The 18491-nt window shown below is 44.0% G+C and overlaps 1 protein-coding gene across 1 annotated transcript in view; it reads left to right on the top strand.

Annotated features, from left to right (window-relative positions):
- Positions 1-227: 227 nt before the first annotated feature.
- The window catches only part of RRAS2 (RAS related 2), a 42902-nt gene continuing 24638 nt past the window's right edge, over positions 228-18491 (top strand). Inside the window, exon 1 of the mRNA XM_069016826.1 lies at positions 228-574. Coding sequence (XP_068872927.1) covers positions 470-574 — 105 coding nt within the window. The 5' untranslated portion in view covers positions 228-469. The remainder of the gene's footprint in view (positions 575-18491) is intronic.

Here is an 18491-nt window from a genome sequence, read left to right as displayed (position 1 = left end):
GCGGGGCCGGGCACCCCTCATGCATATGCAAGATGTCATTAGCATGGCGATGAGCCCGGCCCCGCCCCCGGCGGCTGTTTGTCCCGCGGAGCCCCGGCTGGCCCCTCCCCTCGAGCATATCACACCCTTATTAGCATGTAGATAAGGGCCGCCCCGCCCCCTCATGCATACCCCGGCCCTTATTAGCATGGCGGTGGCCGGCCCCGCCCCCGGCGGCCATTAGTGCCGCGGCGCCCTGGCTGCGGGGGCGGGCGGTGCTGTGCGCTCCGCTCCGCTCCGCTCGGCTCGGCGCTGCCGCACCGCACCGCACGGCGGGCGCTGCTGCTGCCGGCGGCGCTCGGCGCGGCGGGGCCTGCGGCTGCTCAGCCCCGGCGGCACGAGGAGGAGGAGCAGGAGGAGAGCGCCAGCGAGAGAGGCAGGCGCCGGACCCCGCGGCGGCGCTGCCGCGATCGCCCCGCTCGGCTCCCCCATGGCCGCGGGCTGCAGGGACGGCCCGGGGCAGGAGAAGTATCGGCTGGTGGTGGTGGGCGGCGGCGGCGTGGGCAAGTCGGCGCTCACCATCCAGTTCATCCAGGTGAGGGGCCGCGGCGCCCGGGGGGAAGCGCTCCGCCCGCCGGGGCCTGGGCGCTGCCCGGCGCGGGGGGGGCCGGGGCTGGAGCCGGCGCGGCGGGCGGCAGCTCCCGGCGGCGCCGCGGGATGCTGCCGGCGGGGCAGCGGGAAGCCCGGGGTGGGGAGGCGGCGGCGTGACCTTGAGGGGCCCGGGGCGGCGGCGGCCGGGCCGGTGCGAGCCCCCGGGAAGGTTCTGGAGGGCGGGAAGGGGCGGCGGCCGCCCCCGGCCCGCCGGGCGCCGCCGCCGGGGTGGGGTTCGCTGGGCTGGGCGCGCTGGGCTCCGGGGCCGCCGCGGCGCTGGGACCGGCAGCTCCGGTGTCGCGGGCGGGGTCCGGCCCTGCGCTCCGCCCGGGAAGCGGCAGGCGCGGTCGGCAGCCGCGGCCGGAGAGCGGTGACACTCGGCGTCCGGCTCCGAAATAGCTGCCCCGGGCTGAGCATCTTGTGCCGGCCCGGCAAGGGGCCAGGAAGCTCCCGCAGCTCCCCCAGGAGCGGAGGGGTGTTTGCGGCGGGGCACGCTGTGCGAGCTGGGACCAGCCAGCGCCCACCGCCCCTCTGAGCGCCTGCTGTTGATCCTGCAACTTGTAGACAATTGAACTTTTTCGTCTATTCATTTTCAGTAAAAAGCACTCCAGAATAGGAGATACAAAGGGTGTGTGTCAGTGTTAGGAGGAAGAGCCCTTTTTACTGTTTCGCCACGAATTCAGCCGTACCTTCTTTACTTATTTTCATCCTCTGCCCTGTTGCTGTTAGCATTTCTACCTCTGTTTATGGTGGTAGGAGGAGACAACTACTTGCGTTCTGCTTGCTGGTCTTGCTGACGGCAGAGCAACAAATCTGGAGAGCATGGCTTCTTGTTTGTTTTCTTTTATTCCACCGAGGAGAGGCTGTAATGCTCTACCTACCCTTAAGATGGGCTGCTTGACAGCAGACTTGTCTTAATGATTGGGGCAATGATGTTCACAACCAGTATTATGTTAGAACAGGTGATCTGACAGCAAATTGACTATTTCTTTATTTCAATGGCTTTTTTCACTAACACGTACATCAATGTGATCATTAGCTCAACTACTCTATTGAGACTTTAAGTTCTGCTTAAAGTAGCTACATAAAAACTAAGTAGCTATATAGAAAACAGCAGTTTGAATTTTTGGGTAAGTACTGAATGCTTGTAAGATCCAGTATTGTACAGAACATTAATAGAAGGGACACCTTGGGAGAATTAGTTCTTTGGAAATTAGTTTGAATGGCGTTTTTTGAGATGGGTTGTACAGGTGTCTTTTGTCAGATGTGTAGATGGCAGGTCAGTTTTTGGTAAAATACTGGCTGGTTGGTCTGTTTGAAGGTGATGTGGCTGGAGTAACTGTAGTTCTCTCCGTGTGTGGATTGAATTTCTCATTGCTTACGTATGGAGATCATGAAACCCTGAGTTTTCTGCAGCTGGTTTAGGGTGCCATTCACTCAAACATGGCACTGCTGCTTTAGGTGGTCTTGCCTGTGTCTTGCTGTGGCAGTAATGTGTGCAGCTGGATTTGGCTTCGGTTCTGAGAAGTTGCTGTCTTGAGAAATGTTGCTGAGTGGATTTCTAGATTCTGTGGCAGCATTAAGGGCTTTGGGATAACTAACTTCACAACAAAAATGCTGTAATTTCTACTAGAGACGTAAGGAGGAAAAAAAGTGAAGCTCACACTTGATGCCTTGGTATATCCATCTTTTTAAAAAAAGCAGTGAGGTTCTGCTGAGTACTGGATAGCTTCAATATTTGATTACTTGTAGAAATTTATTCTTTAAACTAAAAGTTTGAGCTTATATGATATATAAATACAAGCTTTGGGTCAAGCGCTGTGACTGACACTTGTCTTCCAGCAAATATCTGCAAAAAGAGGAACCTGTGTCTGTTTTGTCACATATAAGGATCTTTTCAAATTAACAGCAGAAAAATAAATAGTTCACTTTGAAAGAGTGTTGAGGGAACAGCACCGTGGTGTTAAGCTGACACGTTGAGGGTGAATTCTTCAAAACAACTTGTTGTCAGTTTGCATTAAGTTATCTCCATCTTCTTGCCCTCTCAGCAGCTTTAGCTTGAGATAAAATCTTGCCGCTGCAAAGTGAAGTTTAGGAGAAAATTCAGCCTTTAAAAACCCCAGACAACACAAAACAAAATGAAAGAAAAATAGCTAGGAAATAAAGACCTGGGCAGTACCTCAGGTACCTTAGAGTTTTGTGTTGTTTCCGTGCTTGCCATGTGGCTTTGGACAATAAGAGATGAGGCTGGGTGTACTATTTATATCCCACAGTGTCTTCCTGAGCTCTTAAAGCTGTGATGTTATCAAGTGTGTGCTTTGCCATTGCAGGCACTTGGGTAGTTTCTGTACGGCGAGTGTATTGCCAAATACGTTGTTTGTCTTTTAAGGCTGCACAGAAACTGCTCCAAGTTGTTTTAAAATTGATTACAAGCAAGTCACATGCTTCATTTTTGGAATTTCTTGGGATTAAGTTGACAAACGTGTAGTGGCCTTCACTAAGACATGGATCAGTACTAGCTTTTGCTACATGACAGGTCTTGATGTCAGTGGAGGATTTAAATTCTTTTTTGCTTCTTTATTGCTTGTGTTTAAAATAAGGCTGTCACCAAGTGAGTTTTGAGGCTTAAAAAGGAAAGCTTTTTTTCTTACTGATACTAGCAAATATTTCTACACTTGGTTTTGCTTTCCTGTAATTCTCTATTTAATTTTCAGTAAATTAGTACTTGAGTACAGCTGTTCTTGCTTTTACTTCAGTGTGGATTGTTTTCCAGTAAATAAGATTTTTGTGGTGATAGGATATCATGAGGAACCATGTGCCGTGATTAACGTTGTGTCTTTGAAAGACAGCAAGGGATTCATATTTGAAGATGGGAACACTCTGCCTTGATTTCAGATAAAACAAGGGGAAACATGAGAAAGTGAGGTTGTTAGAACCACCAGTTAATCTTCTTTCTTTTCCCAGCTTTCTGGGATCTCTGCACAGCTTGTCCTTCCCTGCCTTGTTTAGATGATGGTGGGGAAGCAGAGAGCATTCATTCCTACAGGAGCAGTAGTGACCGAGGTTATGGCAGTGCAAAGTGCTGCCGTGCCTGCTGTCCTGTGTGTGAGAGTATCAGTTCCTGATGATTGTTGTGCCTCAGTCTGGCCTGAAACAACAACGTGTTTGTAAGGAGGCCGAGTGAGCAAACTCATCTACAATGGAAGCTCTTTGGTGTCCTGAGTTCAGCCTCGCTGTGCTAATTAGTGCAGTGCAGGAGTGAGTGAGGTGTAACTGGTCACTTGTGTATAACTGCCTGTGATCTTGGGCTCGCTTCTCAGGCGTTCATCTGACACCTCGGAGTAACTTTAGAGTACAAATTAGCAGATCAAAGCTTTCAGTGGTTAGATGAGTAGCACGTTCCTCAAAATTCTTCCTCTAGGGAGGTAAACACAGCTTGATATTGCTGTTGGTGGGCCAGGATTTCATCCTGGAAATATCAGATCATTTCCTTTAAATCAGGATATGATAGATGAACTTACTGCTGTTGAGCCTGTGCACTGGTAAGACAGGAAGCGAAGATGTTTTAATTGTGGAGGAGAGTTAATGGGATGTTGCAGCTATAAACTCTAGGAAAGCAGCAGTGAATGGTAGTTCAGCGTTACACCACAGCATTTTGTAAAACTCTAAGTGGTAGAACTAAGCATTCCTTCTCTTATTGAAAACATACACAAATAATCCATCATGCTCGCATCCCAAGAGGCAGAAAACTTTTAAAATGCATTGCAGCCAGTTAACTGGCCTCTTAGCAGGCTGAGGTATTTGGGAGTATGAGCTGTGCAGAGCACACAGCTGTTGCCACAATAGCTTTTCTCCAGCTGTCATGCAGAGGTCTGTCACAAAATACCCCACATTCCCTTGTAACTCAGCCCTTTGTAATATTCAGGTTTCCTTGCTCAAAGGGAATACAGCCTAGCAACTACCTAATCACCCTCTGAATTTTTTTTTATCTGCAGTTGCCATTTACTTCATGCTTCTTTTTTTTTTTCCAAAATTGTACAATGTACAGCTAGTTTTAGCAGTATGCAGCAAGAAAGCCACTAATGTTTTCTTTTTTCAAGTCTGTTGTGCAGAATACTGTCTATTTTTTATCAGAATTAATAAACTTACTTGTCCTGCTGTTTTTTCCTCTTTGTAAATCTACAGCTTGTATTTTGTGATGTGACAGGTATAGTTTTGCATACTGAGTAGACTTTGGTGACTTAACATGAATGTATTAGTTAAAAAAATGTCACCAGATGCTTGAGATGGTATTGTCTGGATGTAACTCAGTGTGGCTGAGTTGAGCTCAGTTTGTCAGTCAGCTTAATGTTACCTGTGCTAATGCATGAATGTGTTTGAAACTGCTGAAATGCTTGATGTGATACAAAATCTGTGTTTGGGGGTTTTTTGTTTGTGTACTGATTTCATGCTGTATTTACAAGCTCAAATATTACTGCCAAAAGAAAATACTTTTCCTACTGCTTTTAAAGTGTCAGTAACAGGTTCTGATTGGAGCTGAGCTTGCTGTTCCACTCACTAGTGAGTAAAATGAGTTGGATGTAGATTTTTGACTCTTGAATTTTAATATCAGACACTTTGTCTGAAAGCAAACATATGACTTGCAGATGGATGGGTGAGCAGTTGTTCAGACTTTTTTTCCCCTCTTTCCTTTCCTTTTCCAAGCTGCTACTTTCACAAGACTGTTAGTTCTCATTAACTAGCAATAAACCCAAAGGTGGGTTATCTCAAAGTGTCTTTTATCTCTGAAATAGCTATTGGGCAACAAAATAGCTTGTTCTGAATTTTATGCTCTATATATGAATTTCAAGCTCTAAAATAGAGTAGTAAAGTAGATTGAAAAGCAACAACTGAATGTGCAGCTGGTGTTCGAGCCGGCATGCTGGGTGTTTGACAGACCCTGATGTCTTGGTGTCCCACTTCCCTGTGCTGGACTCGGGATGTGCAAATCCCTCCACAGTTTCTAGGTATTCTGACTAACCCTCACTGACAGTCAGAAAATGCTTTTGGAGTAAGCACACAAGCAAATCAAAGGAATAAAATGCCACGAATTCCAGGCTGCGGATTCACGCGTGGCTACACTGGAACCGCTATGCTCACACTGAGATAAAGCCCGGGGCCTCCTTATGGTAACTCAAGGTGACAAAATACAGTTTAGGAGCAACTGATCATCAACATCTGTTGAGGTTAAAGGTGGGAAATACAAATCCTAATCAAAACAAAGCACTTGTGATGCAGTCACCTGGAATAATAAGGGCTGCTTGTTGCCCCTCTTGTGAAACTTGAACCGCTCGGCTCCTTGCTTCCTGCAACACTGCTACCAGGCAGAAGGTTGGGCTCGCTCTGGTTACAGATCTACAGCCTGGGAATGTAGTAGGTGACTTCAGGCTTGCCTTGCAGGCAAGCAGGAAACCTCAGGCTGCATGTGAGTATAGCCAGCAATGGCATAATGAATCCTGTTATCCAGCAGTCACACCTTGTACTAGTGCACACACAGGGTAGAGCTGAGCTGGGTTCAAAAGCTGGCATAAATCTGGAGCAGTGCTTAAGTTTTGAGATACTCACCATTCTGGCTTTAAGCAATTTACAGTTTTTTTCCAAAGTGAAATTCCTTTGGGATAACCTCACCCACGTGGCAGTCAGAAAGCACCTTTCTGTGTGTTAGCTCCTAGCAGCGGTTGCTTATATAGCGAGTAAATATTGACGTACCTTTTGGTTATCAGGTTGTCTTCTACTGCCACTTGCACAAGGAGTCCTGGCACAGTTTCCCAGATTACTGCCTGGCGTGCCCTTTGCACTCCCAGGGATGAATAGGCAGCCGCTGGCCTCCTACCCCTGTGCCTCCTTCCTGTACTAGAGGGAGAGGCTCCTGCCTCTGGTTTTGGCTGGAGCTCTGAATTCCAGTGCTCAGTAGTGGTGGTGGAGGGTGGCTCTCATAAGTAGGGCCCTTATATTCCAAGAGTTTGGAATGCCCTAACTGGCTCGTATGTGTATACCTTGTGCAACCTGTTCGCACTTACCGAAAGCATTCCCGGCACAGAAACTGTGACTGAGCTCCTTGAGGCACCCAAAGATAAATACCAGCTTCGAGAAGTGGAATGTAGCAGACTTCTGGCTGGCTGGTAGGAAGCTAGGTTTGCTGCAGACCTTCCCAAATTAGTAAGTCTGCAGGTCTAGACTGGTATGACACAAGCAGAGAACTTCTCCCTTTGTTCCAACAATTCAGGTGGCTTAACCGCACCGGTTTGGTAGTCTTGTCTTCAATTATGGTCATAAGGCACTGTTGAAGGAAAATGGAACCAGATAAATGCACCACTTCTTCTTCTAGTTCAAGAAGTATGTAAAACCAGCATTAAAACAGAAATCATGCCTGTAATTGGTACTTCTTATTTTTTTTTTAACCTTGTTGCTCTGCACAGGACATGTCCAAAGATTTCTGGATGTATCTTTATTAACCAAGAAAAACTCTTACTGTGAGGAGCAGAAGGGAACCAGATTGAAAAGTTTAATTGCAAATAATGCACTTAGGCAGTGTTGGCCTGCAAGTGGTTTGCCTTATGAAGTTGCTGGAGATCTGTTTTGAAATTCTGACAGATAGCAGTGGTAGCCTGCTACTACAAATTTCTGGTTAGATCCCAAGTGAATTATTTCTGTCTGGGCAGTGAGTGAGGCCCTTTCTGTTTGTCTTGAACTGTATCCTTCACGAAGACATGCTCTGTGACTGTGAACAGCTTTTTTCTTGTCTCTTTTTTATCTTCTGTTCTTTGCTATTTGGTATGTTCCGTCTCACGGCTTAAGTGTGGTTGCAGCTTGGGTTTGGGATAGCCCGTAGGGCACTTAATGGGAACAGGTAACACAAAAGAAAATATTTCTTTCCTCTCTTTATAACTTAATTACTCAAAGTAGATAGCAGACAAAGGATGTTTGCTTAATATGTTTGCTTTGCTGTTTCTTACTTTTTTTCACCATGCGTATACTTAAGCTGGTCACATCCCAGCGTGTGAAGTTCCTGATATGCAGTGGCACTTCTGGATGGAACTTTGGCGAGGTTGAAATTACGTTTTTGTAGATTGCTTGCTTTTACTAGGTTGTTCTTAAGAGGGCTGGCTGGACTGCCATGCCAGGGCTGGGCTTGGTTAAGTTAAAGAAGGTCACGTATTCACGTCTGAAGTGCTTGATCCTGAGACTAATCAAGCATTGTGTGCAAGAGCTGTTGTTGCAGCGAAGTCAGGGATTCTAATCTGCTGCTGGAATGGGAAAGGCTGGAGAACCTGGACTTCAGCAGAGCCTCAAACCTGACTGAGTGAGGGCTACTGAGGAGGACTGTGTGCATTTCTTTGGTCACATGGGGAAATGCCATAAGCTCTGCCAACAGAGGGAGATCCTGTTGGATGATGGAGTTCCTGGTGAATCTTTGTAACACACGCATGTGCTCACGCGAAATCCCACAAAGGACTAAAAAGGAGAAGGTGCCTCTGGAAGAGGCTTGCGTGGAGCTCCCCAGAACTGCAGTTGGCAAGTGAGGGCTGCATATGTGACCACAAGGGCTGTGCTGGTGCAGATGGGGAACTGGAGGGCCTTGAAAGCGAGGGCAAGTTGATTGTTTGCTTTTTAGAAGGGACTGACATTGGGGAGGCACAAGGCTGGGGAAATGTTTTTGTTCTTCAAGCCTGAAGAAACAGGGCTTTGCTGTAATTGAAGGTTTAATTTGATAAGCTAGGACTACAAGTAAGGAGAAATGTTCAAAAGGTCCCCATTGCTGCTGCAGCAGTTTGCTATTATAGCTATTTACTCCCTCCAGTTCACCGAAACTCCGCAAGCCATCAGAGTTAAAAATAACCAGGGAATGTTTTTACCCGGGATCAGTTACCCTGTCTGGTTCACTGTGCAGCTCTGCAAACAACTTCATCTTGCAGGCGAGCTCATTTAACCAGACCTGCACCAGCTTCTCAGCTGTGAGCAGAAAGCGAAGTGGTTTTTGGTGAATCCCGATAGGAATGAGTTCAGGCGATAGGAATGTATGCAGAAGGGCACTATTAAAGATAGCATAAAGTACTGACTGCTGGGACCAGCGTGCTTTAATAATTAACTAGATGTTAGCACTGACACATAAAAATGGTGCAGTTGAAGAAAAAAATTAGTGTAACACTCACAGGCAAAGTACTCAACAAAGATCTTTATTTAGGGGACCTATGAGGAGCATTGTTCCTCAGCAGATTAGCTGTGGGTATGCACGTTAATAACTATCAAATGTGTCACTTTCCCCAAGTCTTCTAAGCCAGAAAATAAACTTGAGCTTCCACACAACTTACCAGCAAATTATTTTTCCAGTCCTGTTCAGAGTATTCTGTAACTGTAGTGATATAATATGCTGAGTCACCAGTTAAATTTGCTAGGAAAAGAAATTTTAAAATCACTCTCATTACCATTTTGAGTTCTTCTGGCAAAACTAACATGCCCAGCTCATATTGCAGAGCATCTTCAGTATTCCTCATTTAAGCAGACATAAATCTATAAACCTGCAAGCAAATCTGTTTTGCTTCATATGTGATAAGTAGACCATGAAATGGTAGACTGCCAGTGATAAATCTGTGTGAAAAATCTGGCATCTTTGGGTAGAAAAGTGATCTACTAAATTCCTTCTGTTATTAGACTTGTTCTATGCAGGGAAAATAAGTGGGATTGCAGTAATATGCACTGCTTGAGGTAGGGAGTTTCTTAACTGTGTGTTCATAATATTTCTGTGTTTCTCTCTTTTTAAGAAGGTGCTTTATAATCATGTAAAAAGGTACCTGTCTATAATATACTTGTATATGTGCTGCCAGCTCTACTAAAAAAGCATACAGTGTTTTCCTCTACTAGCTCACACCAACAAGCCTTCATTAGCAAAAACCAATAAAGAAATGGTGATGTATTTAAATGGTTTCTGGCTTTGCATGACCCAGTATTACTGAGAATGCAATAATGAGTATATTTTAACTTCATCTTGCAATTTCAGTTGCTCCTCAGGATTTTTTTCCTAGCAGCTTGTCTTTGAAGTCCTCTAGAAACACAGCATCCTTGCCTTTGCATCCTATTCTCGTGCCTCCCTTCAGACCCCAAACTATGTTACCTGAATCTTGACCACATCCTGAGAGATTTCCAAGATGCACCCATACGTGCTGTATCACTTTGATTTCCTGTACTTTGATTTTCCTTTAAATGATGTTCCCCCTTCTTGTGAAGCAGGTTTGCATCCTGCTGGGAATTCTCAAGATACCATGGGTGGAGGCGATATCCTCCTGTGCTCAGCAGCACTCCTGGAGTGTTGCAGTGAATTCTGAAGCCTTTGTCTGGTGGGTGTATGCCATGATAAACGTTTTCCAGACCCTTGAATTTGAAAGTGAACCTGGCCAAGATTTGAAAGAGGCCAAGATCCTTCTTAGCACCTCAGCAAAGTTAAACCAACTGTGCCTTGTCTTACCATCTGAGAGTATTTAATGGAGACCTTTTAAACTGTGGAGATAATCTTATTTCTGTCTCTGTAGGGCCTTTAAGAGGAATGTTTGTGGTGTTTGTGTTTTTTTGGGGTTTTTTTTGTTTGTTTGATTCTAGAAATAAATTGTTCTATCTGTGGCATCCAGTGGACCAACCACTTTGAATGTCCTGCCTTGCTACTTTTATTGCTGGCTCTTAGCAGGTTGTCACCAACCCACAGTGCTGCTGTCTACTTAGCTTTGGGTTGGAGGCTTGTGCTTCCAGCTCTTTTCAGTTGGTTTAACTACTTCTCTAGCTGTTGGGACAATATTATTTTGTGTTGTACAAGTGACACTACATACTGAAGGAGTGCTGAACCTTAAAGCTCTTGTCTGGTTTGATTGCTGCAATAACTGCATGTTTAAGCTGCATGCCATACCTGGAATATGGGAGGTTTAATCCTCTGGGGGCACTCCAGAATCATCCAGAAATCATCAGAAGGGAGTCAGGCTGCTCACTGTAACTTCCTGAGCATGATTTTAGGATTAAATTTTACATCCAAACCAGACCTTCTGCTGTAATGTAATTTAAGATGCTTCTGCTTCTAGCAGTTAGGTGGTTTGTAACTTGCTCTGTCATACTGCGTCAGCCTCAGGGTGATGCTGTGGAAAGGATCACGAAGGTCCAGGTAGAATTGGTAAAATTCTCTGTAGCTCACGTGGACTAACAGAGTCATGGCACGACCCTTGTGCAGGCAGGGTGGGTGGTGGGGGAGGGATGGGACAGGCAGCCGCTTCTGCAGTGGGTTAACCACAGAAGATGATGTGTGTACAACTGGGTGCAGCCTTGTGCAATGGGGGGGAGGTTAACCTGTTCCGGGGTGCAGGCTGAGACCTGAGGGTGGTTGCTCCTCTTGCAGAGGGCACAAGAAGAGTTGTGAAATGCCCCCTGTGTGTAATCCTGACAAGCAAGTCCCCCCCTCTCTGAAAAGAGGGTGTTCAGCTGAAGCCTCTCAGAGGTCAGACTGTGTCAAATCAACTAATGGAGCAAGAGGTTTGATTTCTTTCAGGCTCGGCTTGTAATGTAAAGGCAGCTCTTAAGTTTTCAAGCTGTTGTGCTCTTCTGGCTGGTCCAGATGCAGTAGGTGCCTGCACATCTCTGAGACCACTGAGAGTGCCTGGCAGTGGGTTTGCTCTTTGATCTGTCCTGAGAACATTACTTAGTGCAAGCAGACATTTTAAATTGAGTGCTTTACTTTCATCAAGGATGTTTAAAACCTGAAGCATTTCTGAATTACTGTATCTGTGACCTAAATCTACTAACAATAGAAAATGTTTTGTCTCACGCAGAGTTTCTGCTTTGTTTCTATCTTGCTGGAGCAGTACACCCAAATAGATTGCTGCAGACATCTTAACTTTTTTGAATTTAAGACACTTGAAAACTCAGCTTTTGAAGTAGCTAAAGACATGTTTTCCTTTTGCTGTCTAGAAGTTTTTGCACACATTAGAATGGATACAGTGTCTATCAGGTAACTGAAGGATTTGACAAATTCTTTTTGTCTGTTAAACTATTTTTAGTCATGTATATCCTACGAAAGTTGATAGAATTTGCAAGCATTTGTAAATTTGAAATTGCCCAGTGTCTGTGTTGGTGGGACTGTATGGGAAAAGAGCCTCAGATCTGAAGTAGCCGACTTCCTTGGCCCATTATCTGCCTTCTGCCGAGTAGGTTACATTCCACACATTTTTAATAGTGGCTTCCCCTCCTCCTTAGCTGCTTTGACTTGTTTTGTGGGAGGGCTTGAATATTTCAACTGACACACCAGAGGCCTTCTCCCAAAAAAGGAAACTGATAATAAAATTGTTCACTTAGAGCAGAATTTGAAAATAATCTGCTCTGTGCTGATCTGGGTGTCTGTTTATTGGAATTGTGGCCTGGGGTTTAAAAATCCAATTGAATTGGGGATTTCACTTGAGATTTGAGTTTTTGATTTTTTCTTTTTTTGTTTAAGAGCTAAAGTTGCACCTTGAAATTCTATCTTCTGTGCATTTCTTCCATTTACAAATACTGTGAAGAAAATAAACAAAAGCCCTGCATCTCTTGAGCTGATCTCCTCTGTAAAAGACACTGGCTGCCCGCCTGCGTGAGGGAAGGTGGTGATCTGGAAGAATTTGTTCAGGGTGATTTCAGAAGATGAATAATTTAAACTGCAGCCACTTGCTTCAGACTAGATAATTGAGGCTGGGTTTTCTAACAGCTGAACAGCTTATGTTAAAAAATTCCCCACAGCACATGTACTTTAGGTAGCTGTTTTGTATGTGAGTTAATGCCATGCCCGTTGAGTAGCCTGAGAACTTTAAAAGCTTTTCCCCTGTGCTAGGAGTTGTGAGGTGCTACTGTGACTGCCTAGCACTATTCACCTAGTTATTTATCTTCCTTGAATGGATTAAGATACCTCTGTTCTCTCCTCTCTCCAGCAAATACATGATGGATAGAGGGAAAGGGACTTGTGCTACTTTATTCTCCTGGACAAAACCCCCTGTTCTGTTATTGCTGACTAAACATCTCCAAGTTGGAGCACTGACTTTTTGTCAGCCTCCAGCCTGTGCTTTGAAGAGTGTGCTGTTGCAGATGAGTGTCTGCCTGCTCTCCCAGCAGTGGGCTGTCACTGCTATTCCCAGGAAGATATCCCCAGATTTGTTTTTATGTCTTCAGGATCTGACGGTCATTTCCTAAACCTGAAGCGTGTAGGCTGTCAGTGCCAAAACTTATTTGAAGAGGACTTTGTTATAACTCTGCTTTCCTGGTTAAAAAAAAAAAAAGTGTGTGTGTATATATATATATAAATATGTATATATGAAAAACAACAATGCATTAGTAAGCTTTGATTCTGTTCCACGCGTTTGTAACACATACGGTCCCTCTAGGCAGCCTTGAGTTTTGGTCATTATGAAAGGTTGAGTTTAACACATGCACAGGAAATAAGTCTTCTAAGACTTATGACATAAATTAAAATACTTTCTAATGCTGGAAGAAAGCTCAAAAGAGAAACTACTTGCCTTTAATTGGTAGCATCCACCCTGTCTTTGTAAATAACATCAGCTTTGCAGCCTGTTAAAAGCTGGCAGAGCTGTGTGGTGCTAATGCTGGGATCAGAGGTATGCTCACACTCTGCTACATCCAAGTTAAGCAACAAGAAGGTAATGTCTTCTGAAGGGTTTCTGCTTGTCACACTGATGGACTGCCTGTCTGGAGACTTCACCTGTGATTACTGGAAATCTGAATAGCCTATTATTCTAAGTATGATGAAGTTGAAGAACCTGTTTCTAATCTATAAAAATGGAGAGAAACTAATGTGCTTTCCTGTGGTTTTTGGTGCAGAAGGCTGTCTGCCTGTGCATTCCACACTCTGTTTTCTCTTCACTGAATGCCTTAACCACAAGATCTCTACTTGGTTGAATATGGGAGCGGAAATAGCAGTAGGGTTTTTTTTTTTTTTAAAAAAAAGCCAACAAAAAACCCCCTCTGATCAAACCCCGTGCATTCTAAAGCTGCCTTCTGAAAGTAAACAAATTGAAGGGCTTTGCATACTGCTCACACATTTTAAGATGGCATTTGCTCTACTGCTGCCTCTTTATACCTTTAAATGAAACATTTGCAGGAGTTCTTTGCTCAAGAAAGCAATCAAATAATGATGTTCTCTACTTATTTGAGACCATACTTTGTTATGTGTGCCTGTCAGACCAGGGAAGAATGTTGTACATTGCAATTTGAACTTAGAGGCTGCTCTGTAGATGAATTTCCTAATGAAAATGAGTGGCTTTAGGTGATGGAGTATATTCTTGCATTCCAGGCAGGATGTTTTAAGGTGTCTTCCCTACTAGATGTCTGGTAAAGCCACTTTTGCACGTGCTGTTAACCTGTTAGTAGCAGGTTAGCAGAGGTTGGAGTTACGAGTTAGTACAGAAGGACTGTGGCATGTAGTGAGTCTGGCTAGCTTGCTATGAATTCCTTATTTCTGTACATGGTCTGAACTGGGCTTGGGTAATTTACTTTTTAGCTACTCATTTCCTGTCAGTGTGAACTTGCTTGCAGAGAGAACAACTTGAATTTTGTTTGTTTCTAATGTTTTTGTTTGTGGATTTTATAATTGCTGCATTTCATGCTACAAAAGCTCTTGGGTTGTCTTCTTTCTTTTTGCTATTTGCATGGGTAGAGCAAGTCCTTCTTGTCCTGTGCCTTCTGCACTCTAGAATCAGCCTCTGCAGGATTGTGGCCTCCAGAAATGAAGTGAGGAATGGAGGGATTGCTTTGGAGAGAAGCAAAAAGCAAGTAAGAGCAGCAAAGAGCTACATGTCAGGAGTAATGGCTCCCCTCCTGGAAAGCCTTATGGGACTTGTCAAGTTGAAAGACTGTAAACTAACATAGTGTGGCTGATTGTGGCATGTAAGTATCATTTGGCATGTTAAGATGATAAACAAAAAGGATCTTCCTTGTAAGTTGGTTCTAGACTGTAGAGAAATCTAATACTTTCTGTGATGTTTATGGAATTCATACTAGTACCCTCTTTTCTGAGCTTTCTATATGCCTAAAGAATATTGGTCTAGCATAGTTTTCAAAGGCAAAATATTTTAGTAATAAACAAATTAGAGTTACTTTTGTGGCAGTGGCTGTTCACAGGATCTGTCCTGGAGAAGGCAGCTTACTCCACTGAAGATTTGTTACAAGTTAGTAATCATAAAATCAGAGAGAGAGACAGCAGCTGCTAGTGGAACCAGTGTGTCTGAAGTGGAGAAATACAGCTAGCATGATCAAGTAATTTTTCATCAGCCCTTGTCCTCCTTCCCTTTGATCATCCTTGTACGTGGTTTAGACAATATGTGTACCAGTGCTTTTCGTGACCTGTATTCATCTGATGTGCACCTCTGTTTTCCAGATAATGATGCTTTTCTCCTCAGCTGATGTCTGTATAAAAGAATAATGTACAGAGAAGTCAGCCTGTATCTTCTAATGCAAATGAAGTAAAAATCATGTGGTCTGGCTGCTCTGTGCAGGCTGCCTTGTAAGTTTAGAAAACAAGTTTATTTGAGAATTTATGTAAATTCTTTGTAAGAATGAGTGCACACGGGGCAGAAGGGAAATCACCTTGCTGGAAACCCCCGAAGCAGATCTTGACTACATGCTGTTACTGAACTAAGTATTTGAATTTGAACCATTAGTTTTTAAGTTCATACCTTCAACTATCTAAAAATCCCAAAGCTTGCCAGTCTTCTTGAGGAGGGGACAATAAACTGGTCAGTGTGAGAACAGGGTAGGAGAAAAATTAATTCTTTGCATTTTTAGTGGTGTGCCTTCCTAATTTTCCCTTAAAACTTGAAAGCCTGCTAAACTACTAGATTGTTTTAGTCAGAACAGGAGTAGCAGGAGAGAGAGAGAAGAATTTATTCGAGTGAAATTTGTTTAGAGAGTTGTTCTTGAAGGTTGGTGTGGACATAACCAGGGCGACTCCAAAGATTTAGCTATGCTCCTCTTAGGAAATGGCAACAGAAAACTGGGTTCCCATCTGTTTAAATAAGCACAGAAAGTTACAGTTTCAGAAAAGGATGAGAAAAGCACTTTGTTTAAGTGGATTGAGCAGCCATGTATTGTGTGTAGTCTGATGTTGCTTCTGCCCTCTTCTAGTTGGGATGGGGCATTTCCCTAAAGCAAAGCATGTGACAGACAGAGCAAGATCCCTCAGCCAAAGGTCTTTCCTTTCTGTTGATGCCTGGTCTGCTAAGCCTTGGGATTCCAGCAAAGGCCATACTATAGAGATGCCATCTTGTCAGGGTTTGTGTACCTGCAGCACAGATGGGGCCCCTGAGGTTTTTAGTATGAGGGTCAGGTGAAGAGCAAGGGAAGAGTGCAGAAAGTTTCTAGATCCAATGGAGGTTTGCATGCTCTCGATGGTCTCACATTCTGTAGATGCATTTAATAGTTTTCAGAGAGTTTGCTGCTATGCTGTAGGAAGAGCATTTTGATGTTGAAGCCCTGTTTGCTGTATTAATCTGCTTGCCCAATTACTTAAGGGAAGCTGTGTTTACAAGCTTTAGATGACAGAACCAAGAGTGGAGAACAACTGTCTGAGCATGTGTGGCTGGGTCTGGTATATGGAGCACTTGTGCTTCAAACAAGGAATTACAATACCCATTGTTTCATGAGGAAGGGTCTCCACTGGAGAGCTCAGGTTCAGCCTGAGCATCCAGCTCTGGAAGGAAATTAGGCACTGTTTCCCTTCAGCAGTTCATGTGCTTCTGAATGAGAAGTGTTTGCTCTTAATTTGATTTTTAAACTCTTCTTCCCCTTGGAGGAACTTCACTCACAAATGGATAGAGAACTATTCTGGAACCTGCTCTAATGTACTGCTGAATAGGATGTTGGGGAAGAAAATACTAATCCAAGATTTTCAGTGATCCTAAGGTCTGTGTGACTCTAGAAAATGCTTGTAGCTCAAATTGTGAATTCCTGAAATAAGGATGGATTGCCTGTAGATGATTTGATACAAATGTATCTGTATTGATACAAATCATGGTTTTTATCTGTTACTTAGAATCAGCTCCACTGTGGGAAGTGATGGTGCTCGGTGTAAAACTGCTCCAATCTTTCATTTGCCTTCTTTACTGCTACCATAAATGGCCATGCTGTGAAAACATTTGTTGACTGTGTGTGGTGTTTGATTGTGTAGCACCCCAGCTGAATGTTTGCTTGCAGTTTCTTGATGTGGTTCATCACAGATGTGGCTTTTTGAAATGTGAAAGTAGGTGTTTGCACATAAAACTAGTTTGTGGCATGAAGTAGGTGTTAACATTAGAACAGGTCTCCCAACCTGCATATTGAGTGTGCTGTATCTCTGGGTTTTAGTGGAATGAGGATGGTCCCTTACAGCAGGTGTTTGGTGTTTTTGCTGTAGTTATAAGAGCACGTGGTTTGGGGTTAATTATATTCTCACTGAGGTATAACAGTACTTGCTTTTAGGATATAAGCACTCTAAAAGTGCAAAAGCCAGGATTAACATCCACCTGGGTAGGTCCTCCAACTCAAAAAGTCATGTAAAATATTCATCTAACAATCACAGAATCAATTAGGCTGGAAAAGACCTCTGAGATCATCAGGTCCAGCCTTCAACTGATCACCACCATGTTACCTAGACCATGGCACTAAGTGCCTCATCCAGTCTTTTCTTGAACATTCTTAACGTTAACATCAATGCCATAGATATTAATTAATGTTAGTTATCTCTATCTTTTTCTACTCCATGCGGTGCCTATGATAATTCAAAGCAAAAGATAAACTCCCTTTGAGATTTCTACTGTTTCCCTGCCCTGTGAGTGGGGTGATGCTGACTAAGAGTGGTACTATACCCCCAGGTGCAGGGGTGAAGGGGAAGAAGCACTGTGGTTGGTTTTAGTACAACCAAATGTTTTGCTGGTAAATAAGGTTTTTTTGGATGGAAATTGTTACTTGCTTAAATATGTAGACTGACTACTGAGGGCAAAAGCATTTTTGATAAAATTTGAGGACAAAAATATGTTTCCATTTGACACTCTTTTGACTTCAAAATCTGAAGTTGCTGAGGCTGAAAATTCTGGCACTGCTTAAGAGCATTTTAATTGTGCTTACTGGGGCTTTAGGATCTCTTCCTTTTCCCTGTAGATCAGCTAACAAGCTAATTTAGCAAGACAGTGCTTATAACCAGTTCTGTGCTATGAAATCTTACATGTCAGGATCAGCAATGGTAAAACCACTCAGTAGCTTCTGGTTCCTGGAATTTGACTCTGTGCACATTTCCCCATATGTAAGTTGCAACAATATTGGTCACACTATGCTTTTGAAGTCTTGACTAATTAGGAGGATAATGCTACTCAAGAACTTGCCTATCTCAAGCTCCCTAGTGAATATTCCTGTTGTGAATGATTTGGCTTCGTGTCTGCCACGCTGCTGGGGTGGGCCTGTGTGTGGTGCTTGCATGGTGGAACAAAAGGATGGCCATCCATCCATGCATCCTCTGCCCAGAAAGCATCTCCCCCTTGCTTGTTCTGTGATTCTGATGTCAATGTGACTTCATGAATGCTGTAAAATAATTCAGGAAAAATAGGCACTGCCCTGTTTGATACTCTTCAGCTGGGTATAAGCCAGTGTGGATTCTGGAGAAGGTGCACAGACAATGTTGCACATAGACTTCGTGCCTCACTCTGCAAATGTACTGATTTAGAAGTGAACTCACTGATTCTTGTGCCATTGAGTGCAGGGTCTGGAGATTCTTCAAGACAGTATGTTTGGGTTGACTTGTGGGACACTGATGCAAAACATGGAGTGGAGCTGTAAAT

This window comes from Aphelocoma coerulescens, chromosome 5 (genome assembly GCF_041296385.1).
Source record: "Aphelocoma coerulescens isolate FSJ_1873_10779 chromosome 5, UR_Acoe_1.0, whole genome shotgun sequence".
Taxonomy (NCBI): Eukaryota; Metazoa; Chordata; class Aves; order Passeriformes; family Corvidae; genus Aphelocoma; species Aphelocoma coerulescens.
This window is presented reverse-complemented; position numbering and strand designations above follow the sequence as displayed.